Source organism: Pleurodeles waltl, chromosome 2_1, assembly GCF_031143425.1.
Source record: "Pleurodeles waltl isolate 20211129_DDA chromosome 2_1, aPleWal1.hap1.20221129, whole genome shotgun sequence".
Taxonomy (NCBI): Eukaryota; Metazoa; Chordata; class Amphibia; order Caudata; family Salamandridae; genus Pleurodeles; species Pleurodeles waltl.
The window spans coordinates 612,603,885-612,629,793 of NC_090438.1; the positions used below are offsets into that span (position 1 = coordinate 612,603,885).

General features: G+C 44.0%; 1 protein-coding gene across 12 annotated transcripts in view; it reads right to left on the minus strand.

The window, feature by feature from the left end:
* The window catches only part of AMPH (amphiphysin), a 927,201-nt gene that overhangs the window by 188,650 nt on the left and 712,642 nt on the right, over positions 1-25,909 (minus strand). For all 12 annotated transcript variants that reach the window (XM_069215773.1, XM_069215772.1, XM_069215765.1 and 9 more), the window contains exon 13: positions 15,418-15,441. In XM_069215773.1, coding sequence (XP_069071874.1) covers positions 15,418-15,441 — 24 coding nt within the window. The remainder of the gene's footprint in view (positions 1-15,417; positions 15,442-25,909) is intronic.

The following is a 25,909-nucleotide window of genomic DNA, read 5'->3' on the forward strand; positions in this document are numbered from 1 at the left end:
CGCCCTAAGAAAGTGATCAAGAGTTTGGGGATTTGGCTTGATCCTCTTTTGACACTGGATACTCATGCTAAGCATATATCATCTACCTGCTTTGGCCTTCTCAGACTCTTAAGGAAGGTCTTTGCTATCCTCCCAGCCCTGGCAAAGAGACTCATTGTGTAGGCCACTATCCTGTCAAGACAAGAGACTATGGTAACGGCCTCTTTCTTGGCTCTCCATCTTATGTTAAGCAGAAACTGCAAAGGGTCCAGAACGCCGCTGCCCGGTTGCTGTTGGATATCCCTAGATGGTCATCCGTAAAGACCGGCCTTGTCTCTTTACATTGGCTACCCATCGAACAGCGGATAAAATTCAAGGCCCTATGTTATATACATAGGTCCCTTTATGATAAGGGTGCCCCTCTTCTGAAGAACCTTGCCACCTTCTACAGGCCAAATAGAGTTCTGAGATCTGCCACCTCCGCTTTTGCTACCCTACCCAAAATAAAGAAAGCCAAATGGGGCGGAGCCACGTTAGCCTTTCGGGGAGCCAAGTTGTGGAATTCCTTGCCTCTCAGCGTACGGTTGATGAGCCAAGAATATAATTTCCGGAAGGCTCTAACAACTTGGTTGTTTTAGATCTGTTATTGGATTTGCCGGGTTTCGGTCTTGGTCCATTAGCGCTGGGAAACCTTAGGGTAGCCATGTGCTCTATAAATGGTCTAATCTAATCTAATCTAATCTAGTCCGCCGGTATGGAGTTGTTGACTATGGAGAAATCCGCAGTGTGAATAGGGATCAATGGTAACTTATTGTGATAAACAAAAACATTGCCAAAATATTGTGTCAAAAATATTTTCCCCACAATATTGAAAAGGGCAAAAATAATGGAAAGGGCAAAAATACTTGTAATGGAAAGGGTAAAAATATCAGAAAAAAATATATCATGGGCATTAATATTATCAAAAAACATACAACATATTGTTTTTTCTAATATGTATACAGTTTAAAGAAGTGCATGTTAAATATTTTAATATATAGTATTTATTTAATGTCAAGTAAACAAATTCCATACATTTTTAACACTATGAGGGTCATTACGACCCTGGCGGTCCTGCCCCATCATGCCGGCAGTGGCGACCAGACTGCCGACAGTGTGGCGGTGCAGGACTGCCAAATTATGAAATCACAAGTGAACTGGCTGCATCGCAGCCAGTTCACCACTTATAGCTCCAAGGGGGTGGGACCGACCCCCTTGCCGAAGATTGACCACCTTCAACCCGGCGGTCCACCCAACACCTCTAGCGGTATTTTGAGTATCCTTACCGCCAGGGATTCCCTGGCAGCAGCCATGCCACGTAATCCCTGGTGGTAAGAATACTGGCAACAGAAATACTCATTCATGTCGCCACAACAGGACTCCCCAACTCCCCACCTCCTTGTAGGAGCTCCCCCACCCCCTGACCCCATCAGGAGCCTCCCACCCCCAAGCAGTGATGCCCCTCCTCCCCGATCCCTGTACTGACCCTCCCTCCCCGATCCCTGTTCTGTACCCCCGATCCCCGTTCTGTACCCCCACCCCCATCCACGTACGCACACACCACACTTGCACAGATGCACGCACACATCCACACTCACTCATTCACACACCCATGCACACACAGCCACACCACTCCCCCACCCCCGCATACACGCACACATACTCCTCCCACACACACGCATTCACACAGGCATACAGATACTTGCACACACACAAACACACAGAACACCCCCTACCATTGACACACACACACCCATTCACGCACACAACACTCAACATCCCCCCTCCCCTGTCGGTCGATCACCTTAATTGGTGGTCGCAGTGGTCATCCGGGAGTGAACGGGGTCCATGGTGCTTGCTCTGCCGCTAGCACCCCACCAACAAAACACCTCCACGCCGTCTACAATGGGCGGTGTTGTGGTGACATGGCTGTGGCGACGGAGCAAGCTCCACTAGACAGCTGACTGCCATAATATGGAGGTCTGAGGACCACCAACACTGGCGGTCATGTGGCGGGCGTGACTTCGGCAGTCTAAGAAAAAGACCGCCAAAGTCATAATGAGGGCCTATATCTATCTATCTATCTATCTATCTATCTATCTATCTATCTATCTATCTATCTATCTATCTAAATTTATATATATATATATATATATATATATATATATTAATATATATATTCACTGAAAAAAACAAAGGTTACAGTGCCGTTGTAGTTGGGTTCTGAATTTACTTGTACAAAACCATAGAAATTCACCAGTTATAGTTAGTTATTTTATGTCACTATAACTCCCGTGCTAAGGTAACTATAACTCTTGCTTTTGACCGCTAGTTACAGCGCTTCTATTCGCACACGCATTCGTACAAATTTGCAAATATTCACAATTTCTTTGCAGCCAGAGATCTAAGAATTAGTTTTTTTCCTGAATTTCTCATAAACTACTGAACGAATTTACAGAAAATAACCAAAAGCACAATCTGCATACCGAAAGGTAGCTTTCTGCCAAATTTTGTGTAATTCCATTCAGCGGTTCGGGCTGCAGTCAAGTCTAAATGTCCTAAGGGAATTAACATGGGAAACACAGTCTTTTTGACCCTCCCTTTTTCTCGGCCCCCCACTTGACAGAGCACCCTAAAACTTTCCATGCACAACAAACATCCCTGCACATGTTGTTTTGTCATGAGGAGTTATCAAATGGTGCCAAAGGTATAGGCAAGTCAAAAAACAGTTTTTCTATGGAAACATGGTATTAACTATTACTATCTACTGGTGACCGCCAGTAGGTAATTTATATCTCTATATATATATATATATATATATATAGACATATATATATATATATATATATATATATATATATATATATATATATATATATAGATAGATAGATAGATATATATATATGTGTGTGTGTGTATATATAAATTACCTACTTTAGGACCTCATTCCCATAGAAATTTTTTTTTTGACTTGCCTATATCTTTGGCTTCACGAATCTTCACAAAATTTTCCCAAAAAGTGCTCTCTAGGGTCTTGTTGTGCATGGAAAGTTTCGGGATGATCCATCAAAGGAGGGCCGAGAATAAGATGTTAATTCCCATAGACTCGTCAGACATGCCTGCAGCCCGAACTACACCATATTTGGAGGAAAGGTAGTTCTTGGATCATAGATCAAACCTTTGTTATTTGGTATAAATCCGTTCAGTAGTTTTTGAGATATTAAAGGAAATCCAAATTTGTGTATCTAGAACCGTGAATACTTCTCAACTAGTCCCTATCTTGTGCTGAGATTTGATTGGCTGTCAACACTTCAGCTAGGAAACCTTGGCAGGAAACAAAAAAGAAAAGGTGGCATGAAGGAATACCCTAACCCGCTATCCTCAGCCAAGGGGTCCCCCTGGGACTCTGCCAGGGCAAGAAAGTATTTTTTTTCTAATTCATGGCAAAATTCATGAATATTTGTGAATTTCACAGTGAAATAAAAAAAAAGAAATTGTAGTCTACCACACTTACTTTTAATTTTGTCCCCGGGAGGGTCAGGCCCCAGTGGCATACTTAGTTTATTTATTGGGGAGGGGGGTGCATGCCCCCCCCCCAGGGCTGTTAAAAGCCCTAGGTACTACCACCTCCTTTGGGCTATGTTTTACAAGTATGCAGGAAGGCCTGCACGGAGTCCCCTGGCCCCAGGGACTGCCACCTTCTTTGGGCTACAATGAGAATTAACAAGGGGATCCATGCAGACCCCAGGCCCTGGGGACCACCGCCTCCCCAGGGACAAAGAGATATGAAGAAAGAAGGAGGGGAGCCACGGGGCCCTGCTGCTGGAGTCATATATGGCCCTCCTGACCGTCACCACTCAAGGCTGGCTTCTGCTACCTCCCGAGGTACCCTCCCTTAGGAGGTAGCTGTTTGCTTTTGCTTGTTGGGAGCTGTCACAGTTCCTGCCAAGCAAAAATAAACATAACTCCACTCTCAGGAAGCGGGAGTGTTAAAAATGCCCCCGTTTGCTGAGAGCAGAGCTTTCATCTTTTTCCCTACCTCCTATCATTCAGACAGGGAAAGAGATGAAAAGATTGCTCCCTCACACCGGGAGCTGCATTTTTAGCAGCTCCCTGCATGCTTGAGCAATGTCAGCTCCTGCAGGAGTTGGAGAGCGGCTTGGGACCACGGTGGCCTTAAGGCAGCCTCCATTGTCCCCTAATCATTCTTAAGTTGTGTGCATGGCCAAGGTAAAACAAGTGTGTTTTCTCTGCATTTCCACCGCAAACAGTTACATGTAATCCTTGATGGAGGTGTTTGCAGCCTTGATTTTTTCGAGCGCAATATCTCATGTACTGTCTGTGATGAGTGGATTCTTTCTTGTCATCTGCTGCTGAGACTACAGATCATTTTCTAAACTTAAAGTATGTAATCTTGCCTAGAATACCGCCCATTTGGCTCCGCTCATATACATTACTGATATGCAACGTCTTCCCTCCCATTTTCCCTGGAGCACGTTTCTCGCCAATTTTGGAGACGCCTTTTTGATGCATGGGAATATGATCACATCTCCACCAAATAAAAAAGCATTTCATGAGTGCTGTGGGGTAGGGTGCAGGGCCTGGCTGCAGACCAGACTCTGAGGGCCAAACCCTGCTGAGCACATCAGAAGACATTGCATGGAATTGTGTTGGGTGGTTGTAGGCCACGCCATGCACAGCCGAAGACCATGTGTGGTGGTGGTTGGATTAACGTAAAGTAATTAAAATAACTTTATGTTAAAAAAAACTAAGAAATTCACTGAAGAAAACAAAGGTTACTGGGACGTTATAGTTAGGAAATAGAATTAAAAAAACGTAGAAATTCACTTAAAAAAACAAAGTTTACAGAGAGGTTATAGTTAGGCTCACATTTCAAATGTACAAAACCATAGAAATTCAGCTGTTTTAGTTAGAGTTATGTCAAGAAACTATAACTCATGTCCTAAGGTAACTATAACGTGCCCTCACCATGCACTGCTAATTACCCCAGATTTTACATCACTCATGACATTTTTTATGACATCATCGAAAATATCACTGTAACATTTGTAGTAAAACTATTGATGAGAAAACTGTGCATGGTGAGCGCCTGGGGAGGTGGTGGACCCTGGGGCATGTAGGGGGGTCCATGCAGCCCCTGCATGTTTTAGTACTGTAGCCCCAGGGAGGTGGTGATCCAGGGGACTTTGATAAGCTGTAAGGGGGGGCCTGTGCCCCCTCCTATATTTTGGAAATGCCCCTAGGACCTGGCCCACCCGGGGGCAAAATGGAAAGCAAGCACGGGAGACCCTGCTTGCTTTTTTTACAAGTCCACACGATTTTTGCTGTGGATTAAAAAAAAAGTTTTTTAGCCTGGGGCAGTGGTTCCAGGGGGACCTCTGGACCAAGGCTAGGGGGTGAGGGTAACAGTACTGTGGCCCCTTCTCTTTCTTTTTTCTTTTTTTGAGACTCTGTGAACTTCAAAGAGTGGTTTTGAAGTGCACCAGTTCCCCTTTCAACTCATTCCTGACTGCCAGAAAATCTGTGTGGCGGGGTTATCAGGCCACTTGCCTTTGAAGTGTAATGGAAAGCTCCTCCACCCTTCCTGCCCAGGAAAACCCATCAGTATGCAGATGAAGCTGAATGTCCTGTGTTTATGGCTGTCTGGGTGGAATGCACAAGGGGAGCTGCCAACCAGCACATACCAGACGTGGATTGGAGACAGGCTATAAGGCACAGAGAGCAGTAAGTGCAGAGGACTGCCTACTTTCTAAAAGTAGCATTTCTAAAATAGACAGTTTGAGTTTAAATTCACTAGTAAGCAGGATTTCTCACTACCATTCCAACCATACCAAACATGACAATGCCACTCCTTTCAGTTCAGACATTACCACTGAAAAGAATATACAAGTATCTCCAATGTTGACCTATGAGAGGAGCATGCTTCACAGTAGTGTAAAACGACTTTGGGAGTAGCTGGACATGTAAAGCTTACAAGTACATGTCCTGCCTTTTACTTACATAGTACCCTGCCCTGTGGGCAAACCAGGGCCTACCTTAGGGGTGACATATGTAATAAAAGGGGGGTTTAAGGTTTGGGAAGTAGTTTTAAAAGGCAAGTCAAAGTGGCAGTGTAACTGCACACACAGACCTTGCAGTACCAGGCCTGAGACGTGGTTAAGGGGCTACTTATGTGGGTGGAACAATCAGTGCTGCAGGTCTACTAGTAGCATTTAATTTACAGGCTCTGGCAACACGCAGTGCACTTAACTAAGGACCCCAACACTTGTTGAACGGACATGAAAAGGCTGGTGGAGAACAAGGTTGAAATCAGCAGGGCGGCACTGAGTTCTGCGCCACCCTGGCTGATTACAACCTGCACCGCTGTCAGCCGGTCGGGATTGGAGATCCTGGTGGGGACGGCAGTAGGTTAGCGGTAGGAGTATGTGGCGGTCTGACAGCCATCGCGAGGCTGGCAATCTTCTGACCGCCAGCCTCGTAATCAGGTCCTAGTCTAGAAATGAACATTTGCTACTTTCTTTGGGATTTGGGCCTTACGGGTTCTATTGACACAAAAAAGTAGCAATGTGAACCAGCAGGTTTATTTCTATGTGCAGGTGCTGATTTACTACTGCTTTTAATATATTTTTCAATGGAGAAAGAATTTCCCCTACACCCTCACTAAAGGTGGGTGCTATCTCTTTCTCCTACCCACCCTGGAAGGAGTTATATCAGCTCTGTGCTGGAGTGAATCTCCAAATGTTTCCATGGTTAGAAGGGTAGGATAATAATTTAGGAATGCCAACAAACTTACATATGTGTGGCCATTCTCAATCTTTCAAGGCAAGCCACACATTTAAATGCTCATTTCCCCACACCTTTAGTGGATTTATAGATATATCTCCTCACTCGTGGCCAAGCTATCTCCACCTAAGTTAATGAGCTTATTCCTGTCAAGAAATCCATTGTGATTTCCCGGCAGACATAGAAATGTTAGGTGTGGTTGTAAACCTCTGGTTACAACCACATTCACCTTTGTAAATAGGGCTCTATATGTATATTTCTGGCAATACATAGGCATTTATATATGTTTGCAAAGGTTTTAAGTTAGTATCCAAGAAACCTTTAATCATTCCTTACACATTGCTCGGGTGACACGACTACATTCATGCCTTTGTGAATTGTTTTTTGGGATGGCTGTAAGACAAATTCTACTTTTGTTTCCTGAAACATTAATTGTTTTCATTCACTTTGAAGCAGAGTCTTAATTCTCCCTTTCTGGGCACAGCATCTCTGTAGAAGCATTTTAAGTAAACTGTGTTCATACAGGAGGTTTGATAATACTGAAAGAATATGGGTTTTCTTTAAGACATGCAATTAAACTCCTCTATCTGTTAAACACAGTGGGGCAGATTTATCATTATTTTGCACAGTGCATCAAGCCACCTTGCCATGCTATCTGAAAGGGAAAGGGCAGGAATGTGCTGTATTTATCATTAAATGACTCATTCCTGTACTTTCCTTGCAGTGGCGCACAATGTGCTGCCTTGCGCCAAAGCAGGCCCCTTTGCACAAAAAAGAGGATCCTGTAGGAAATCTGTCCTGAACAAATCACAACCTGCCCCATGTCTCTCATGTGCTCACATCAATAGTGAAGTCTCTGGATAAATCTATCAACTCAATATGACTTTAGCTAAAAGTATTGTGGGTGTAGAGATACTCATGGAACCTGAATCCACGGTCACATAGTTTGAAATGAGAGACAAACATAATTTACCCCATTGGAAATTAAACTAAATTAATCAAGACAGATGAAAGACATAAATGTATTTCCTTTTTTGGACATCTAAATATAATGGCATTGAGCATGCAAAGCAAACTTGGATATTTACCACAATTTGTGGTACCATGAAAAGGATGAGATAACTAAACTAGGGAATGGAATTCTACTTTCAAGGTTCTGTTCCAAATGCCACAAAAATGACAACATGACAACAGGGATGCAAGGATATGAGGGTTTTATACACATTTTTCAAGAGCAATGAGGCCAGATGGGACAACCTAAGGAAGAAGAATGGTGAAAAATCGTGGGGTCTTTTACTACACCTTAATATTTTTGCTACTACTGGAAGTACTGGATGTAATTTTTTCCACTACTGAAGAAACCTTGAAAAACTGAAAAAAAGTTAGTAGGATGGGGTGGTGGCTGCAGCAATTGCACTATACAGATGAACTAGGCCTCCCACAAAAAGTCCCAAAACATCAATGCCTCTGCAACATCCCATATCTTAGTATGAAATCAGTGTCTGAGTTGAGGACAAGGAAGGAGTATGTTTCAAGTTCGGTCCCAAGTAATTGAATGATCAACCTACCAATCTGAACTTTTGGTGGCAGCAAAAATAACGAATCTGTATGGTAGAGAAATGGTGCTGGTCTGTTGACGTACATGGATGGCAAAAATGGCATAAAATAGTGGAACACTGCATTTAAAGAAATAACCCTATGTTAGGTAGCTGCGAGCCTGCCTCACCAGATAACAAGGGAATGATAGATTTTATGTTATGTCAGGAGCTTTAGAATGAATGATTTCCTGGGGTATCTCACGTGTGAATTTTTCCATTGACTTGAGCAATACTTGCGTCTGGCTATTTAGGAAATCAGCACTTAGAGGCCAGAGTTAGGGTTCATAAAAAGAGTGCAAAACTGGAGAAAGGTCTCACAATAAAGCCTGCTTAATCGTGACATATGAACCTAAAGTTTAAACTCAGGTAAGGTTGGATCCACAACTTTGAAGCCCTTTTCATATATGAAAACTATTTTTATATCTGCACCATCCATAAAATCAACAGTTCTGGGAATGGTTCAAATTCACAATGGTGGCCACAAAGACAAGTGGAGACCAATACCAGGTGATTATGAAACTGACACCCCAATATCAGAATTCACAAGAACCCTAAATTGTAGACAATTAAAGGCACCTTCATGCAAGACTGGTGGATTTTGTCTTATTAGAGACGATTGCAAGTGACGAATTCAAACTCGTTTACTATCACCATATATTTGAATGCCAGGATGAGAGAATATGGCACACTTAAAGAATTTTCTTGTAAATGGAAGTGAGTAGCAGGAATATCATGTCGAACCACGCCTCCCTAGAAAAGGCTACAAAGGCAGCAGTTTAGCTTAATTTCTCACCAATGAAGATTTTATCTCGGTGCACAATTCTTACAAATCATCATTCTTTGACACAGCAACACGCAGTGCAAGATGGGCTGCACCATTATTGGTTATCTTCTGACCAAAGTTGATTAATTACAAAGGTAGAAAACCTTTAAATTGTAAAGCAAAGAGGGAGCTAATGCAGTGCTATGTTGCGTCGCAGGCTATGGTTCAGCCTGCAACGCTTTAGGACATTTTAGGAATGCCGCGCCTCCAGTCTTGGTACCCTAGCTCCTATATAAGGGTCTTGATACAGTTTCCGCATACCCTAGGGGCAATATTCTTGCTGGTTCTTCTTCCCGTAATCCACAGCCTTGTTCCCAGAATGCCTGGGTAAAGTTTTGTTACAACATTCTAACATTGCAATCTTTTCTATCTCTTTTATTACTGTTTCCCTACCCAAGATGGATGTTCTTTTCTTCCTGTTACATCACTTCCTTTATATGGGTATGTAAGGGGTTGAATCTTTAATTTCCCTGCTCCTGTGTCCTCACTCCTGTTGGTGTATCCTGCTCCTGCCTGCTGTACCTTCATTCTTGTTGGCGCTTATCATTCCTTTAGGAATCCTTGGTGTGTCCTGCTATTTTCTGGAATATTCTAGTCTTCTGGTCTATTCCCTGGTCTTTTCTTTTCGCCCGCCTTTCTTTCTTAGAGTTCCTGCTTCGTAAGAGGCTTTCCCCTCAGGGTTTCATCCTCAGACAATGGTCAAACTGAACGCTTAATCAGGGGTTGGAACAATACCTCTGTTGCTTCTGCAATTCTAACCAAAGCGATTGGTCTTCCTACTTACCCTTAGCTAAGTTTTCCTATGACAACACTGTCCACAGTGCATCTAAGGCCACTCCTTTTTTCTATCTATACAGTTATCATCCAAGGACCTTTCCTTCTGTTTTACAGGACTCAAATTCTGTGCCTGCAGCAGACTCTTTTACCCAACATCTCCGAGCCGTTAGGCAAAAGATATATTCCAACTTGCAGGAAGGCAAAAAGTGAATGAAAGATACATCTGACAACCTTCAACGTCCTTCTCTTCTATATCAGGTTAATGATAAGATTTGGCTTCCCTAAAGATTCTTGCCTCATGGCCTGTCCCTTAACAAAATCAAATCAAGCTTTTATGAACCCTTCAAGATCACTCAGGTGATAAATCCAGTATCTTTTTGGCTACAGTTACCACATTCCTGGAAGGTACACCCTGTGTTTCATTCTTCTCAATTGAAACCACGTTTCTGATCCCTATATGAGGGTTTTTTCTCGAACTCCTCCAGTATTGGTCAATAATGTTCCTGAGTATTAAGTACAGAAAATCTGTAACTCTTCGTTCTTTAGGGACCACTTAGTGTTCCTAATTCATTGGAAGGGTTATCCTCCCAGTGACAGATCTTGGGAGGATGCAGACTCTGTTCATGCTCCTGTTCTTGTCTGTCATTTTTTCAGCTTTTTCCTGACAAACCTGGGGCCTCAGGAGGGGGACCTACTGTTGCACCGCAGGCTATGGTTCAGCCAACAACGATGCCCTCTTTGCCATCACTGTCCGTGGCGTGACCCGCAGTGCCTCCCTCTTCTCCTGGGGGACGCCGCAGTTCTGCATGGCACAATGCTGTGACTTTTTTGGCATCACGGATGCATTCTGTGACACCTTCCTATGTTTTGTGTCGAGCGTGCTATGGGTCTGCACGACGGCTTGTGGTTTAGTGTCTGACATTTTAGGAAGTCTTGGAACCGCTGCTCCTCCATAATACTTCTGGGGCCAAGATACACTTATCTCATGCCCTTGGGGTCATATTCTTGCTGGTTCTTCTTCCCATAATCCACAGTCTTGTTCCCAGAATGCCTAAGGTAACGTTTTGTTAAACCATCCTAACATGGTGCTCTTTTCTATCTCTTTCATTACTATTTTCCTATCCAAGATTGATGTTCTTTTCTTCCTATTACATCACTTCCTTTCTATAGGTATATAAGGGGGTGAATCTTTCATTTCCTTTGTGTTGCAATACTCCCTGCTTCTGCTGGTCTGTCCTCGCACTTTTTGGCGTGTCCTGCCTGCTGTACCTTCATTCTTGTTGGTGCTTCCTGTTCCTTCAGGAGTACTTGATGCTTTCTGCTCTTGTATGGAATCTTCTTGTCTTCCAGTCTGTTCCCTGCTCTTCTCCTTTCGCCTCCCTTCCTTTTTTGGAGTTCCTACTTCTTAAGAGGTTTTTCCCTTTGGGTTTTTTTCCTCATTGGGACTCCGTCTGGAAGGCACAGTCTGCTTTGGCGTTTCACTGTCCGCAGCACCGTGACTACAAGAAAGGGTCGCCCTTACCTCAGACACAGCAGAACCTTCAAGAATTGAAGTACGGAACTGTCCCAGCACACAAAAAGTGGAAAGAAATGTTCAGGTCGTGGCATGCTATACAACTATTCCGAAAGGAAACTACAAGCTTCATTCGTTTCCATATGGTGAGCTGACATGTATCGTCAAGGAAAAAATTGGGTTAAAAGCTGCCCGAAAGCATCAACAACTCGAGCCAGGTATTAGAAATGCAAAAGTTAGCAAAGTTTATCAGGAACAATATACATCAGCTAACGGTCTCTAAAATGAGGCTTGGTGTGAAATCCATATATTAATTTATATAAGGAATACCCTGAGTTAGTCGTGCCTCTGTTCCCCAAGCATGTTGTCGAAAGGCAAACTTCATTCTAGTAGTAACAATGGTGTATCATTATTTTGACAACAAATGATTGGAGCAAAAGCACAATGCTGGAAGCAATATGGTCTACTGCTCCATTGTGACTTTAAGGACTTTAATACAGCCATGTAAGTCTATGATGTTCGCAATGAAGAACAAAATTAGAGTTGTATTAGTGAGGGTACTGGCTTTTATAGGTTGTCAATACAGTCAACAGTTTTAATGTTTCTCTATGAAGGACACTTCCCCTGGCTGCTTAGTTGTAATCCTCCCCTACAGGGCAGGGAGGTTATCCTGCCAAAAGATTGGCAAGATGCACAGGCTAGGGTTGAAAGATGTAATGGGTGCCTAAGTGAGTGGCCCATCAATATTCACAGGAACATAAAAAAATCAATAGTCCACTCAGCCAAAGGAAAATCCCTGGGTCCTAACATGGATTCCCTGGAAGGTTTAAGAATTTGAACGGACTGTTGATTCTTCGACTATAGAGGGCAAAACTACAAGAAAGGCAAATGAAGTGGATATTCATAGGACGTGACATGAATGTGGGAAGCCTGAAGGGTGGAGACACCATTTCACTGCACAATGTTGAGCAAGCTTGTGTTCCTAAAATATCTGTGAAGGGAGCACTAAATATGATCTCAAAGAAAAGCTGCTACCAGTAGGATATTTTTTCCACATACTGCCAAGCAGCACGTGGACACAGGAGCAAGACCGTACAACCATAACTTTTAGTTGCTCACGCGAATAGAGGCTCTTAATGAGTTTGAAACCATTCCTCCCACAATAAATTGGTTAAGGTTGAAATAATCAGTAAGAGTTAAATTTAGCTGCAAATGTAAGCAAATTGAAAGCTTTTGATATGCTATTGCTCTGCAAAGTGAAGACAAAAGCCCTTATTATGAACATGGCAGTTTTCACTGCCGTGTTCAGGCTGGCGGTCATTCTACTGACTGCCAGCCCCCCCGGGATCCCGCCGGCCGCATAATAAACATTTTGCTGGGCCGGCGCCGGCCCAGCAGAATGCCTGGCCGGGACATTGCCGGCGGCTCCACATGGAGCCGCCATCAATGCCTCTGTGCGGCTGGTGCAGCTGCACCCATCGCGTAGATCACTACCTGTAAATTGGGCAGTGACCTGCGCGATAGGGCACTGCACAGGGGCCCCTGCACTGCCCATGCCAAGTACATGGGCAGTGCTGGGGCCCCCCGGCGGCCGCAGAGCACCCCTTTTGCCAGCTTTTCTCTGGCAGGGGAACCCACCAGGGAAAGGCTGGGTGCAGTAAGGATCATTATCCGAAGGGCTGCAGCGCTGCCCTGTCAGATACTGATTCCTTCCACCATCAGGCTGCCTGTCGGAGGTAGCCTGGCGGTGGAGGAGGGCCGCCTATGGTGGCCCTCAAGATGTTCATTATATGGCGGTTCAGCCCACCATGCCGGTGGTGGGCTTTTCACCTGCCGCCGGCATGGCGGGCTGAGCCGCCGGGGTTCATAATGACCCACAAAGTGTTATCCCTTTCCTAACATATGAAGGACTCTGAAAAAATCACTGGTTGCCAAGGGAGCTAAGTGAACATCCGAAGAGCCGTTGAATGCCTTTAGAAAGGGATCAGATGGTATAATAGCATTGGACATGGATTTTTCAACCACAGGAAGATGCCATAGGAGAGAGAACGAAGCATTCATTGGGTACGTGAACGGATTCAATTGAGCAAAGAAGGCCCAGATGTCTAAAAGCAGATCGGATAGAAAAAACAAGGCTCAGAGAACTTACTGTCAGAAATACTAATAACAGATATACAAGTAGGAGATCAGCATGTACAAGTTAATATTCAGGAGGCAATAGTATTAACTAAAATAATTAATTGAAGCGAGGTAATAAACTGAATGAGCCCAATATATTAATACAGTATTTGCACTGAGTAGGAAGTAGTGGGTGTAACAGTGTATTTGTAGCTTATCGATTATTAGTTTCTCTCTTGCAATAGCTTTTTTCCCTTATTTTTTCCTATGTATTCTGTATTTTATTTATTGGCCTGCCGTCACAACAAATACTTGGGTGTAGTTGCCCTTTAAACTGTTTGGTTAAGGTTGTGTGTTGTTTTCCATGAGTTTTTGTTTTTTTTGTAAATGCATGAAAGGCTCTTAGTCAAAACATTTATATAATGTCAAAAACAATCCATGGAATTGAAATCAACAAATCATACTGTTTTATGTAGATCTCATTATGTCCTAAGTGTTTCTTCTATCATGAAAACAGTATTCTCTTTAATGTGGACTGCTGCTCTTTGGAGCAAAATCCACACTAGATCAAGTACCTGAAATAAATAATGAATACCAAGAGGGACAGGCATTTGACTCAATTATCATGCAATTTTTTCCACTGAACACCACATTATGGGGCTCATTACGAGTGAGGAGGTCTATAGACCGTCACACTTGTGGTAGCTGTCTGGGCTACCACCAATGCGGCAGTCTGACTGCCACATTCCAACCACCAGCATCGCTAGAATCTTGGATCCCGGGGTTCTGGAGGTGGCGGAGATCGTAATCCGCCAGAGCAGCTCTACCCTGGAGAATACGACCTCCTTCTCCACCAGCCTTTTCATAGCGATCACACTGGCATGAAAAGGCTGGTGGAGAACAGGTGCTGGGGACCACAGGGGGGGCCCTGCACTACCCATGCACTTGGAATGGACAGTGCAGGGGTCCCATGCCCGGCATCATCACAATGTTCACTGTCTGCTCTGCAGACAGTGTACATTGCAAGGGTGCACCCTGCTACAGCATAGCATGGCTGCTACCGCATAGCCGCCGGCTCGATTATGAGCGGGTGACAATGCCTTTGTCTGTTTCCCGCTAGGCCAGCAGACAGAAACTTAGGTTTCCACCTGCCAACCTAGCGGGAAAATCTTAATCACTCCGGTGGGGAGGTCGCTGCGAGGGCGGCGGCCACTCTAGCTGGAGTTTGGCAGACAGAGTTTTCGTCTGCCAAACTCATAATGACCCCTTATATGTCTACCATTATAAACAGTTTCTTCCCTTACACCCTCTCCTAGCTACAACTAATGCTCTAGGGTTTTGGTGGATGCCTCCAAAGGAGATGCACTCACTCTTGTCTCATACACAGGATCACTTCAGTGACTGAACCAATACCCATCTGCTAGGATGGGCATCATTTGTGCTAATCTCTAGGCTACTGGGTCAGCCCTCACTCAAGAAAAATTTATCTGCTCATTCCAGTTAATAATTTGTAAAAACACGAAGTTTAACGTCTGTGAAGCCAACTATAGTTAGTTAGCCATGATAAGAGAAAGGATCCCACATAAATCAGATAATATTAAAACAGTTACCGAGAGCATACCCACATACGTAATCAAGGTTCAATAATTGTGGAACAGTAAATGTATATTTGTGTGTGGTTATTAAACAAAATGCAGCGTGATAATGACAGAGCCCAATCTCCAGAGCGTTACTAGCTTATTATTAAGATTAATTTGTCGTCTTACCGTCCAGAGATCCCATGGCAATGTCTGAAAGGTAAAAAAAAGAAAAGTAAGAATGAACCAAAGCACAATAAAGTTGTAACGCTTAAATTACACATTGATTAACAGAAACCTTTGGTTTATACTAATAGCAGCTAACTCAAAACTGCTTATTTAAAAATAGCCAAATGAGAAGCAGCTTGAAGAGTCCATACCACTACAAACACACAGATCCACGCTCCCCACAAACTACTACTTTGCTATTCTTACATCCAGTTATACAGGAACATGCACAAACATTCCAAACACACAATCAGGGGTGTGGCTTGGGAAAGTACGATTGGGTGGGTGAGCTCCAGATTCCAGTGGTGGCCACTTGTCAACGGGTGTGGCGGGGTGGGGTATATTTAAAAAAAAACACTTACCGAAATGTTGGGAGAGACGGTTCAGTCTCGTCCTTCGTCCTCCTCGAACTCCCGGAAGCACAAGGCTTCCAGACTCCCCTCCAATCACGACGCTGTTGTCAACAGCATGACAGCAGCATCATGATTGGTGTGAGAGCCCTGCTTCAGCGCTCAGACAGGGATTAGGGCCCAATGCACTTTCTCCTCCAGGCTTTTTAATACAGCCGGGTGGAGAAATGCAACACGGCCAGCCAAAGGGTCATGCACACTTATGGGCTCTCACCACTCTGCCTCCAGCCCTCCTTGTTACATTATTATCATTTTATTTTTCCCCACTGAGAGATTCTCCAACAATCACGCTGGCACATAATGTTAAAATACATTCCACTACAAGCGTGGTGCACAAGAGGTGCTTAAGGGGCAGTAGAAAGGGAGAGGAATGCGGATTGGTAGGAGTTCTATGTGGGAGAAAACACGTTATTTTGTGAAACAACCAACATTTTTTAAGTCTTTCCAAACAGAGATATGAAGCCTGTGTGTGTGCATTGTTGTCTGTGTGTGTAAAAAGTATTGGTGAAATCTGAGACACCTCACCATACTCAACTGAAAGCACCTGTACCCAACTATTTGTCACAAAATACATTTATTAGGGGGGGTGTAACACTCCAAACACCCCCTGAAGCTACACCACCACACACAATGTAAAAAGAAAAAAGAAGGGTGGGTATACCCCCATGCACTATTTCTCAACAAGCTACCTTCCAATACACTAATTCTGGATACTTTTGTCAATAGGAAATTATTGGCAAGTAATGCCCTAAATATAAAGCGGATTATATTTCTGTACTTCAAATTTAGATGTCAAATACATCTACTGGGCAATATATAACATTTTGACATTTGAGGAAAATATTGAAACGTCTTCCATGTGTGAAATAAAGCTCAGTGATCCGGGTCAGGTGGGGGATCCTTCATGTTTCTCTTTTTATTGTGTGTTTGAAATATTCATGAGTATTATGTGCATCTGCCTTATAATAACAATTGCAAACATCAAAATGTGTGCACATAAGAGATAATTCGTAATAAGTCTTGTGCACCTGTCACTAGAGTTATCTTTCTCTGACTGTAAACATTCGTATGTTTGCAAGCATAGCATGTACAAGATGGAAGCCTATAGTGGACAACAAGAACGGCTCATCCCGCACTTCGTCTGCTGTTTCTTTGTGTTTAAGGGACACCTGGAGGGAATGGTTTCCCTGTATCTATGTAGTAGTCACAAAAGTGTATTCTCGGAAGAATGAAACGGGTGCCCTTCTCAGAATGTCTTCTTCGCCAGCGTAGTTGGCTGGATTTTAAATATTTGTGGGATCCACTCACTACATTTGCAAATTGGCTCATGCCATATTGTGGGACCTGCAAATTGTAGCTCCCTTCCAGTTTATAAACACCTTTTGCAGACAGACCTATGGGGGCTCTGCGACTGTTGATGATTCTATAATGTGGAGCTCAGTGCTGCATGTTTTCTCCTGGTTAGGAACGAGCTTGGAACTTGATGTTCTGCTGTGCAGCTCTGATGTTGCTCCTGATGACCTTGCTTGTATGAAATCATTTATCCTGCTCAAGGTGTCTGTCATGAGATGCAGTCATATAACTGTAAAGTCACATTCACCAGCGACCGGTGGAGGGCTTCCTCAAGAAATTGCATCAAGGACAGGCATGCTGTGTTTACTCCTCCTGGTGGGTACACTCCATTCCTCGTAATTTTCTTTTTTTGTTAATCTTGTTTCTTTATCAGTAGTCCAGCCTACACACTGGATTGAGAGAAAATAGGGTAATCCTGAGCAAGCCCTGCGGCCTTGAACCTGTTACTGAGAGCCAGACTGCAGTCTGCCTTGCTTTTACCATCGAAACTGGTTACTTTCTCAGTAGAGATCTGCTGAACAAGAGATTATTGGGTGCCTTGGTTGCAACACATACCCATTTCAACTAACTGACATCACCTAACCCTAAGCAAGAAGATAGCCTTATCTTCCTGAATCAATTAATGCACTTCTCTGAACTTGATGTCAATAATCCATAGCATTGAAAATTGCAGAAGGATTGCAATTATCCATTTTATGCTACTGAATTTGTGGTAGCAATCATGGACAGTGGAGGTTTGAGAACATTCCTTGAACCTTTGTATGATGCTAGTAACTTCATTGCTACTGTATGATCTGTGTAGATCGTTCATCTAGTGTATGCTAACTGTACACAATGTTCACTGCCTGTATCATGGTATTGTGTTATATTTACATTATATTGTTTTTTATAGTTTATCAGTTTAACTATTTGATTCTCTCAGCTGTAAATGTGTTTTGATGTGAAAGTACTGTGCTCTCACAACTCTGGCTGAACATGCACATCATTATTGCTATTGTGGCAACTGTGTTCTACCATAACCGTGACTCTTTAAATCTCCTTCATTGAACTAAGCCTTACGTGCTCAGCCATATCTACCTGAACAGTCAAGGGGAGATACGTGAACTTTCTATTGCAGACTATGGCCCTCATTCTGACCTTGGCGGGCGGCGGAGGCCGCCCGCCAAAGTCCCGCCGTCAGGTTACCGTTCCGCGGTCGAAAGACCGCGGCGGTAATTCTGACTTTCCCGCTGGGCTGGCGGGCGGTCGCCTTCAGACCGCCCGCCAGCCCAGCGGGAAAGAGGCTTCCACGATGAAGCCGGCTCGGAATCGAGCCGGCGGAGTGGAAGCTGTGCGACGGGTGCAGTTGCACCCGTCGCGTATTTCACTGTCTGCGCAGCAGACAGTGAAATACATGTAGGGGCCCTCTTACGGGGGCCCCTGCAATGCCCATGCCAGTGGCATGGGCACTGCAGGGGCCCCCAGGGTCCCCGCGACCCCCCCTACCGCCATCCGGATCCCGGCGGTCGGACCGCCGGGATCTGGATGGCGGTAGGGGGGGTCGGAATCCCCGCGGCGGTGCAGCAAGCTGCGCCGCCGTGGAGGATTCAATGGGGCGGCGGTACACTGGCGGGAGCCCGCCAGTGGTGCCGGTCCGACCGCGGCTTTACCGCCGCGGTCGGAATCCCCATTGGAGCACCGCCGGCCTGTCGGCGGTGCTCCCGCGGTCCTCTGCCCTGGCGGTCTTTGACCGCCAGGGTCAGAATGACCGCCTATGTACTTTGAGCACATTTTTGAAGACTTTTCTCCAGTGCAAAGTCTTAAAAAATTATGCAAACCAGCACAAAGACTTCACAAAATAAAATGTATGTGCCACTAGATAGCCTGTTGTTACACCAGTGATGTGGCAGAGAGCATCAGCACCATATCTTACAATAGGTGGATTTGCAATGCTCTCTCCTCCTTGCACAATGCAGTGCAGCATCTCAGGTTGCTGCACCGCAATGAGTTATATTTTAGTAAAGGTGCCCATTACAGTCCTAGTTAGGGAGAACACCAGAGCTCTCACATTTGGTAATCTTTGGTTGTGTTTGTGACTGTGTGGGCCAGGGAAAAACCTGGAAATCCAGGGATGTCAACTGCTTTAAAACATGTTTAAAGGTGGAATATTTCATAATATCTGTAAGAAATTGGGTTACTGGTTGAGGGGGTGAACCCCTTCTCAAATAGCAACCACAGTTATTGTTGGGGTGAAGTCACAAGTAAACCCTAAATTAACCTGTGCTTATTCCTTGGGTAGCTTGGCACACAGTAGTCAGGCTTAACTCAGCGGGTCTTTGCGGCGGTTCTGATCCACCCAGCAGTAGCGATGCATCGGATCTGCTCGGGGCTGTGCTGCAGAGGAGATGCGTCAGTTCTGACGCATCCACAAAGGCTGGCAGAGCACCTTAGTCCCAATTCCACGGGTCCAAAGCTGGGATGGCATCACTTAGCAGGGTAGACTCACAGAGGGCTGAGTCCAGGTGCAGGAGCAAGGTTGTTGGAGCTGTCTGTCCCTAAGGCTCAAGTCAGATGCCGGTCCAGACCTTCTTACCCAGGCAAGAGGGCAGCAGGAAGCGGGTCAGCATAGCAAGGCAGTAGTCCAGTGGGGCAGTAGTCTGGCAGAGTTGCAGTCCTTCAGCAGCTCAGCAGTACTTCTTCCTGGGAAAGTATCCACAGGTCCAGAAGTGTACTGAAGTGGTGGTGTCTGACGCGCTGCATTTATACCCTTTGAAGTCCCCTGGCATTTTGCCTCTCCTGTCTTGATTCCAGACTAACTACATTGGGTATGCAGCCTTTTGTGTGGAGGCAGTACACAGCCTATTCAAGTGTAAGTCAGGCTGTGTCCAGCTGTTCCCTCCTATCCTGCCAGTGATGGCCCATCCGAACACACCTAATCTCCTTATTGTGTGTGGTTGTCTAGGAGGAATATACAAAGCTCAAATTTCAACTACACCCAGTCATGTGACCCAGTTACAGGCTACAGGCACTAAATGGCGAAGGCAGGAACCTGCCAACTTTCTAAAAGTAGTGTTCTCAAAATTGTAATAAAAATTACAGCTTCAACCATAATTTAGGACTTTTCATTACAATTCCAAAGACACCGAAAATATACTGGGTATCTACTCCAATTTGGACATTACAGCTTATTAAATGTAATAAGGTAACTCCAATGTTAGGCAGAGGCAGGCCTTGTTGTAGCAAAAAAACAGTTTAAGAATTTTTCACTACCAGAAGATGTAAAACTTTTAGTACATGTCCTACCTTTTAAATACACTTCACCATGCCCCTTGGGCTGTCCAATACCTACTGTAGGAATGACATGTTTATAAAAAGAGAAGATTTGGGCCTGGTAAAATGTTCAGTTTGCAAGGTCGACATGGCAGTTAAACTCCACAAAGTGGATGGCACAATCAGTGCTGCAGTCCCACTAGTAACATTCAATTTACAGGCCATGGGAACAATTGGGGATAAGACAATATTACCATGTGTTAAGGAGAGAGCACAAGCACTTTACCACTGGTTAGCAGTGGTAAAGTGCACAGAGTCCTAAGGTCAGCAAAAACAAATTCAGGAAAAAGTGGAGGATAAAGGCAAAAAAGTTTGAGGATGACCCTGCAGAGAGGGCCACATTCAACAATATCTGTGCAATATCACAGAAATGTTTGACTAGTACAATAAGGGCAAATCAGTTTTGTATTATCCTGCTGAAGTGCATCTCTCTATCAATGAGTGGATACTGAACTCTTTACCCAGTCTTTGTGATACTGGCAGTGATGATAACACGATCAATATTGAAAGGAGAGGCTTTTTCCAGCAATTTCCTTTACGAGAGATGCCTACTGTGCTGCCCGTGTGAAAGGTCAGCCTGGTTCTCTCAAGTGGGTATTTTGCTTTCATCAGTGGGGGATATGTTTGAAGGGTGTATGTGCACATCTGTTTATGATGTGGATTAGTGTTAGATCTAGGTTTACATTTGCTAATGTGCTGATGTAGAGCCTGATTCACAAAGGTAAACTGACACTTTCATACAAGTTTATGACTTTTTGCATTTCACATTTTACGAGTAGTATTTTTACAAATGCAGTGTCTGCACTCATGGTGGAGACTCTGCATGTAAAATGATAGGCAGTCGCAAAGATATTACTCATACATTTTTTTTGTAAAATTGCAAAAAACTTAAACTTATGCAAAAGTGTATGTTTATCTTTGTGAATAAGGCCTGTAGAGTGCATGGTGCAAGTGCGTGTGTGTGTGTGTGAGTGTGTGAGAGAGAGAGACAGAGACAGAGACAGGGACAGAGAGAGAGGAGTAGAGACAGTCTAAAGTGGTGGAAGACTTTGTATGGGGCTGTCCAGGTCTTTGTTGATGTAAAAGCATGCTCATTTGCATTTCTAGCCCTCCTGTCCCTAGAGGGTATTATAATGCTTCGCAGGGTGGGGCTATCACATCGTAGTCTTTGAAGTAGCTTCACAGTTTCTGCCAGAGTAATTTTAGCTTCACACAGTCATCTTTCCTCAGATACATTCCATATAAGATGTGCCCCGCTGTCTGGCAGCCAATACACAGTCTACCTGGGCTGATAATAATCAGCCTAGGAAAAGCTCCTCTTTTCCATGGCCCCTGCATGCTCTGATCATACAGTTTACATACATTGTGTGATTGGAGGAGCTCCTCAGAATTTGAACTTTGCAAGAGAGCTTATTGTTCAGCTCTACTGATCCAGTAACTGGTGCAAGAAACTCTGCTCTTGTTGGCTAGAGAAGTGTCTGCACACCAGTACAATGGAGAGGGACTGTTAATCAAAAGTAGCATCTTGTCTGACTGCTACCTTTTAATAAGACTCAGGAAGTCTGATCTGCGTCATTAGTGAAGTGCTGCTGGATTGCCTCTGAAAAGAAAGCCCCCCCTACTGTGGAGGAAGATGTAGGACTGTGCCCCACAGAGGAGCTTCCACCTACCAAAATAGTACAGAAGCCCATTTGCCTGTGATAACTTATAGTGATTGATGTGAGGTCTGCTCCACTTCAGCACATGAGGTTACTCAGCTGCTGCCTAGGGAGGATATCAAACCCTTTATCTGTTACATTATCTGCACCACCTAAGGCTCATGGGAAGAGTTCCACCTATTGTGCCTGTTGGTGAGCCTTCTTTGTCCCTAAAGCCATCTGCACTCACAGAAAGCCTTTGAGGGCCTTCCAATTGCCTCCAGGAGCCTTACAGGATGCCTTGGCTCTAACTGTGAACTGGAGAGGTAGATGGAGGAGTCCACCCAGAGTCTGTTATCATTAACTGCATCTAAATCCATTAAGTATTTCTGCAAAAATATTCACATTTGAACTCCCTAATTGTTGTCCCCCATCTTGTCTCCATCTTTATCGTCACAGAAGAAGTTGCTAAACCCTGTCCCCTTGCCACCTCTGCACTGTAAATTTTCAGATGCTACTGACAGTTTTCAATACATAAGGCTTTTTAAATATTTTTCATCTAATCAGTTATTCAGGTATATAGATGCAAGAACCATCTTTAGCCCTCCAGTGACTGACTCATAGGGTAGTTAAGTCCAGTAGTTTGTACCCAGACACTGCAAATCTCCCAACACCTCTAAAGTACTCTTTGTAGTTAGCCAGGCTTTGGTGAGTGCTACAGACTTTATTGGCCAGGTTTGTAATCATCAATTTGGTCATGAGAAACTTTGTGGCAGGTACACTAAAATCGACAAAAATGAATGTATCAGCACCTAAAACTCTAATCTATGTTGTGCAGAGAAGATATGTTTTCCTTCATGCGCAGCAAGGTGAACTATTATCATTTGAAGTGCACTTATCACATGATTGTTCAACCATCTGTTGTTTGAGTTCTGCATTCTTTGAGAAGGACTTGGGCTGACTCTAAAGACTTGAACTCACTAGCACACATGTGCCCTTGTTCCAATTGTAGTAAATGATCATTAAATGCAAAAAGAACAAATGATGGACGGAATGCAGAGCAAATCAAACTTTCATCCAAAGTCACAACGATCTGGGTTTAATCCATCGTTTTTTTGCTTGCTACGCCACCCCAGGTTGGACCCAGCCATATGCAAATCAGTCTTGACCCTGTTCCTCATGGGAACAGTCCAGCCCGAACTGCCAAGCCAGGTCCTCCCTGGACCGGAAACAAGCATCCTAGGACCGGTTTCAGGGTATCACCCTTCATCAGCTAGGCTAGTTTGAATCCAGTGTTTTCTGGGGTGACGTGGCGAGCAAAATAACAATGCATTAAACCCAGATCTGTGACTGGGGGTGAGTGTTTGAAAAGTTTCAACACTCCGTCCATGATTTTATTTTGTTTTGTGATTTTGCTTTGTGCTCCTTAAGTGGCAGGGGTATGCCCAGACGTGGGTCCCTTCCTTGCTGCGCCACTGGATTCAAGCTAGCCTGGCTGATGAAGGGTGATACCCTGAAACCGGTCCCAGGATGCTTGTTTCCTGTCCAGGGAGGACCTGGCCTAGCAGTTCGGGCTGGACTGTTCCTATGGGGAACAGGGTCAAGACTGATATGCATATGGCTGGGTCTAAACTGGGGTGAAGTGGCGAGCAAAATAACGATGGATTAAACACAGATCTGTGACTGGGGGTGAGTGTTTGAAAAGTTTCAACACTCCGTCCATCATTTTATTTTGTTTTGTGATGTTGGTAAATGGTCATTAATTCATGAGCCTGGGTTCGATATTTATGAAGTCGGGTTGCTAATCACAGTCATCTCCATTGATTACCATTAACAATAGTCTATTGTTTACAAATATTATACCAATTAATGCATAAGTGTTATAACAATATTGGAATCGGGTCTCTGGCTAGGAAGGAGCTAGAAATCTATGTTTTTCTTTGTTATTATTCCGTCTATAGTATTATTTCATTATGGGGGTTATTACAACTTTAGAGGAGGTGTTAATCCGTCCCAAATGTGACGGATATACCACCAGCCGTATTATGAGTTCCATAGGATATAATGGACTCGTAATACGGCTGGTGGTATATCCGTCACTTTACCGTCACTTTTGGGACAGATTAACACCTCCTCCAAAGTTGTAATAACCCCCTATGTGTATTAAAGTTATTTTCATTTTAAGAAGTGAAACACTGCTTAGGCATAAGGTTATTAAGGGTTAATACTGTGTAATATTGAATTCGGATGCCTAAAATTACACTACGTTCTTGAGTAAATTTCTAATTTTTGAGTAAAGTGTTGTTCTTTGAAATCCACCTGGGAACCCAATTACACGGTGGTCCCAGAACACCAGTTGTATATGACATCAGTTGTCATAACTGGAGACCTTCGCCTGCTCTTGGGCACAGGGAACTAAGTGCCTCAATATTTAGCTTCTTAGCAAAGTTATGTGAAAAATGTGACCACTATTATCAGCAGTCACAAAACAAATCATGAAGAAGAATATCCTCCCCGTCCCTAATTTCCTGAGGAAGTTGCCCTCACTCTTTTGCTTCTCTCACTTTCTGTCAAAGACCTGCAGTTGCTCTGCATTTCAGACTCCAGCAAGGCACTCACATGAAAACGTTGTTGTACATGCAGCCTCTTGGGCGATGCAAAACGTAGATAAACATTTCTTCTTGTGTTGACTATGTCTCCACTCCAGGAGGACAAATATACTTTCCTCGGTGGACATACTTAACAAGTATTCCTTACAGCGGTTTGATGTCACCACCTACTCCGAGCCGCTCAATAATGTGAGAAATTAAATCATGCTTCGGAATAGATTGTCCCTGTTATTAGCGGGCTGTGCTTTAGGCTTCTTTCTGAGAAATCTCACACCTCACATTCTATTTCTGGCAAGAGAACGAGAGTTAAGTATTGCGCCCTGAACCACACACAGGTATTGTGCGATGTTTCTCCTTTGAGAAATAAATTAAATATTTTATATAATTTAGAGGTAGTGAACTGTGAACCAGACTAATTGAACGGTTGGAATGATGTACATGGTTCCGGCAGTATGTTGTAGTTCGTTATCCTTTAAACCATCTTTCAAGACATCTAGTTCCCATACATTTTAACTTTTTCATTTTTAGGTCTCAGCTCTAAACGGACTGTCTCGAACCGAGACATGCGGTTTCTACTACATGGGATTCAGGCTGCGCCTAGGTTTCCCCTTTGCTGTCACCATCGTAACTCTTCAATTCTTGATCTCCATTCCTCCATGGCACGCATACCATGCATTGAGTACTCCCCGAGAGCACCAACCAACTACACAGCGGCCATTTATAGGTACTAATTTCAGGACTACTTTTTTAATTGTTTCATTGCTTAACACTGCTTTACACGGTGAATGCAGGCGCGCTCTCTCATCGATCTTGAAAGTGCTTGGGTAACAAATGTCCTAATGCCGATGTGCCATGCGGTGATCAGGCACATCCTTGAAGAGAGTGTTCTGTGGTTTCATTGGTTAACACTGATTTACACAGAGAGTGCAGGCGCGCTTGCTTGTAGATCTTGAAGCTGCTTGCTTGGCCAGTTTCCTGATGCTGATGTGCCATGTCTTGATCAGGCACGCCATTTATAGGATGGTTCTCTGGACTCTTAATATTGTATGGCCCGTGGTTCGTCAGTGACATATTCGACAAAGATTAGATGCGCACAAGAACACAAAAACAAACTTTGATACCCCACAGCGCTTCA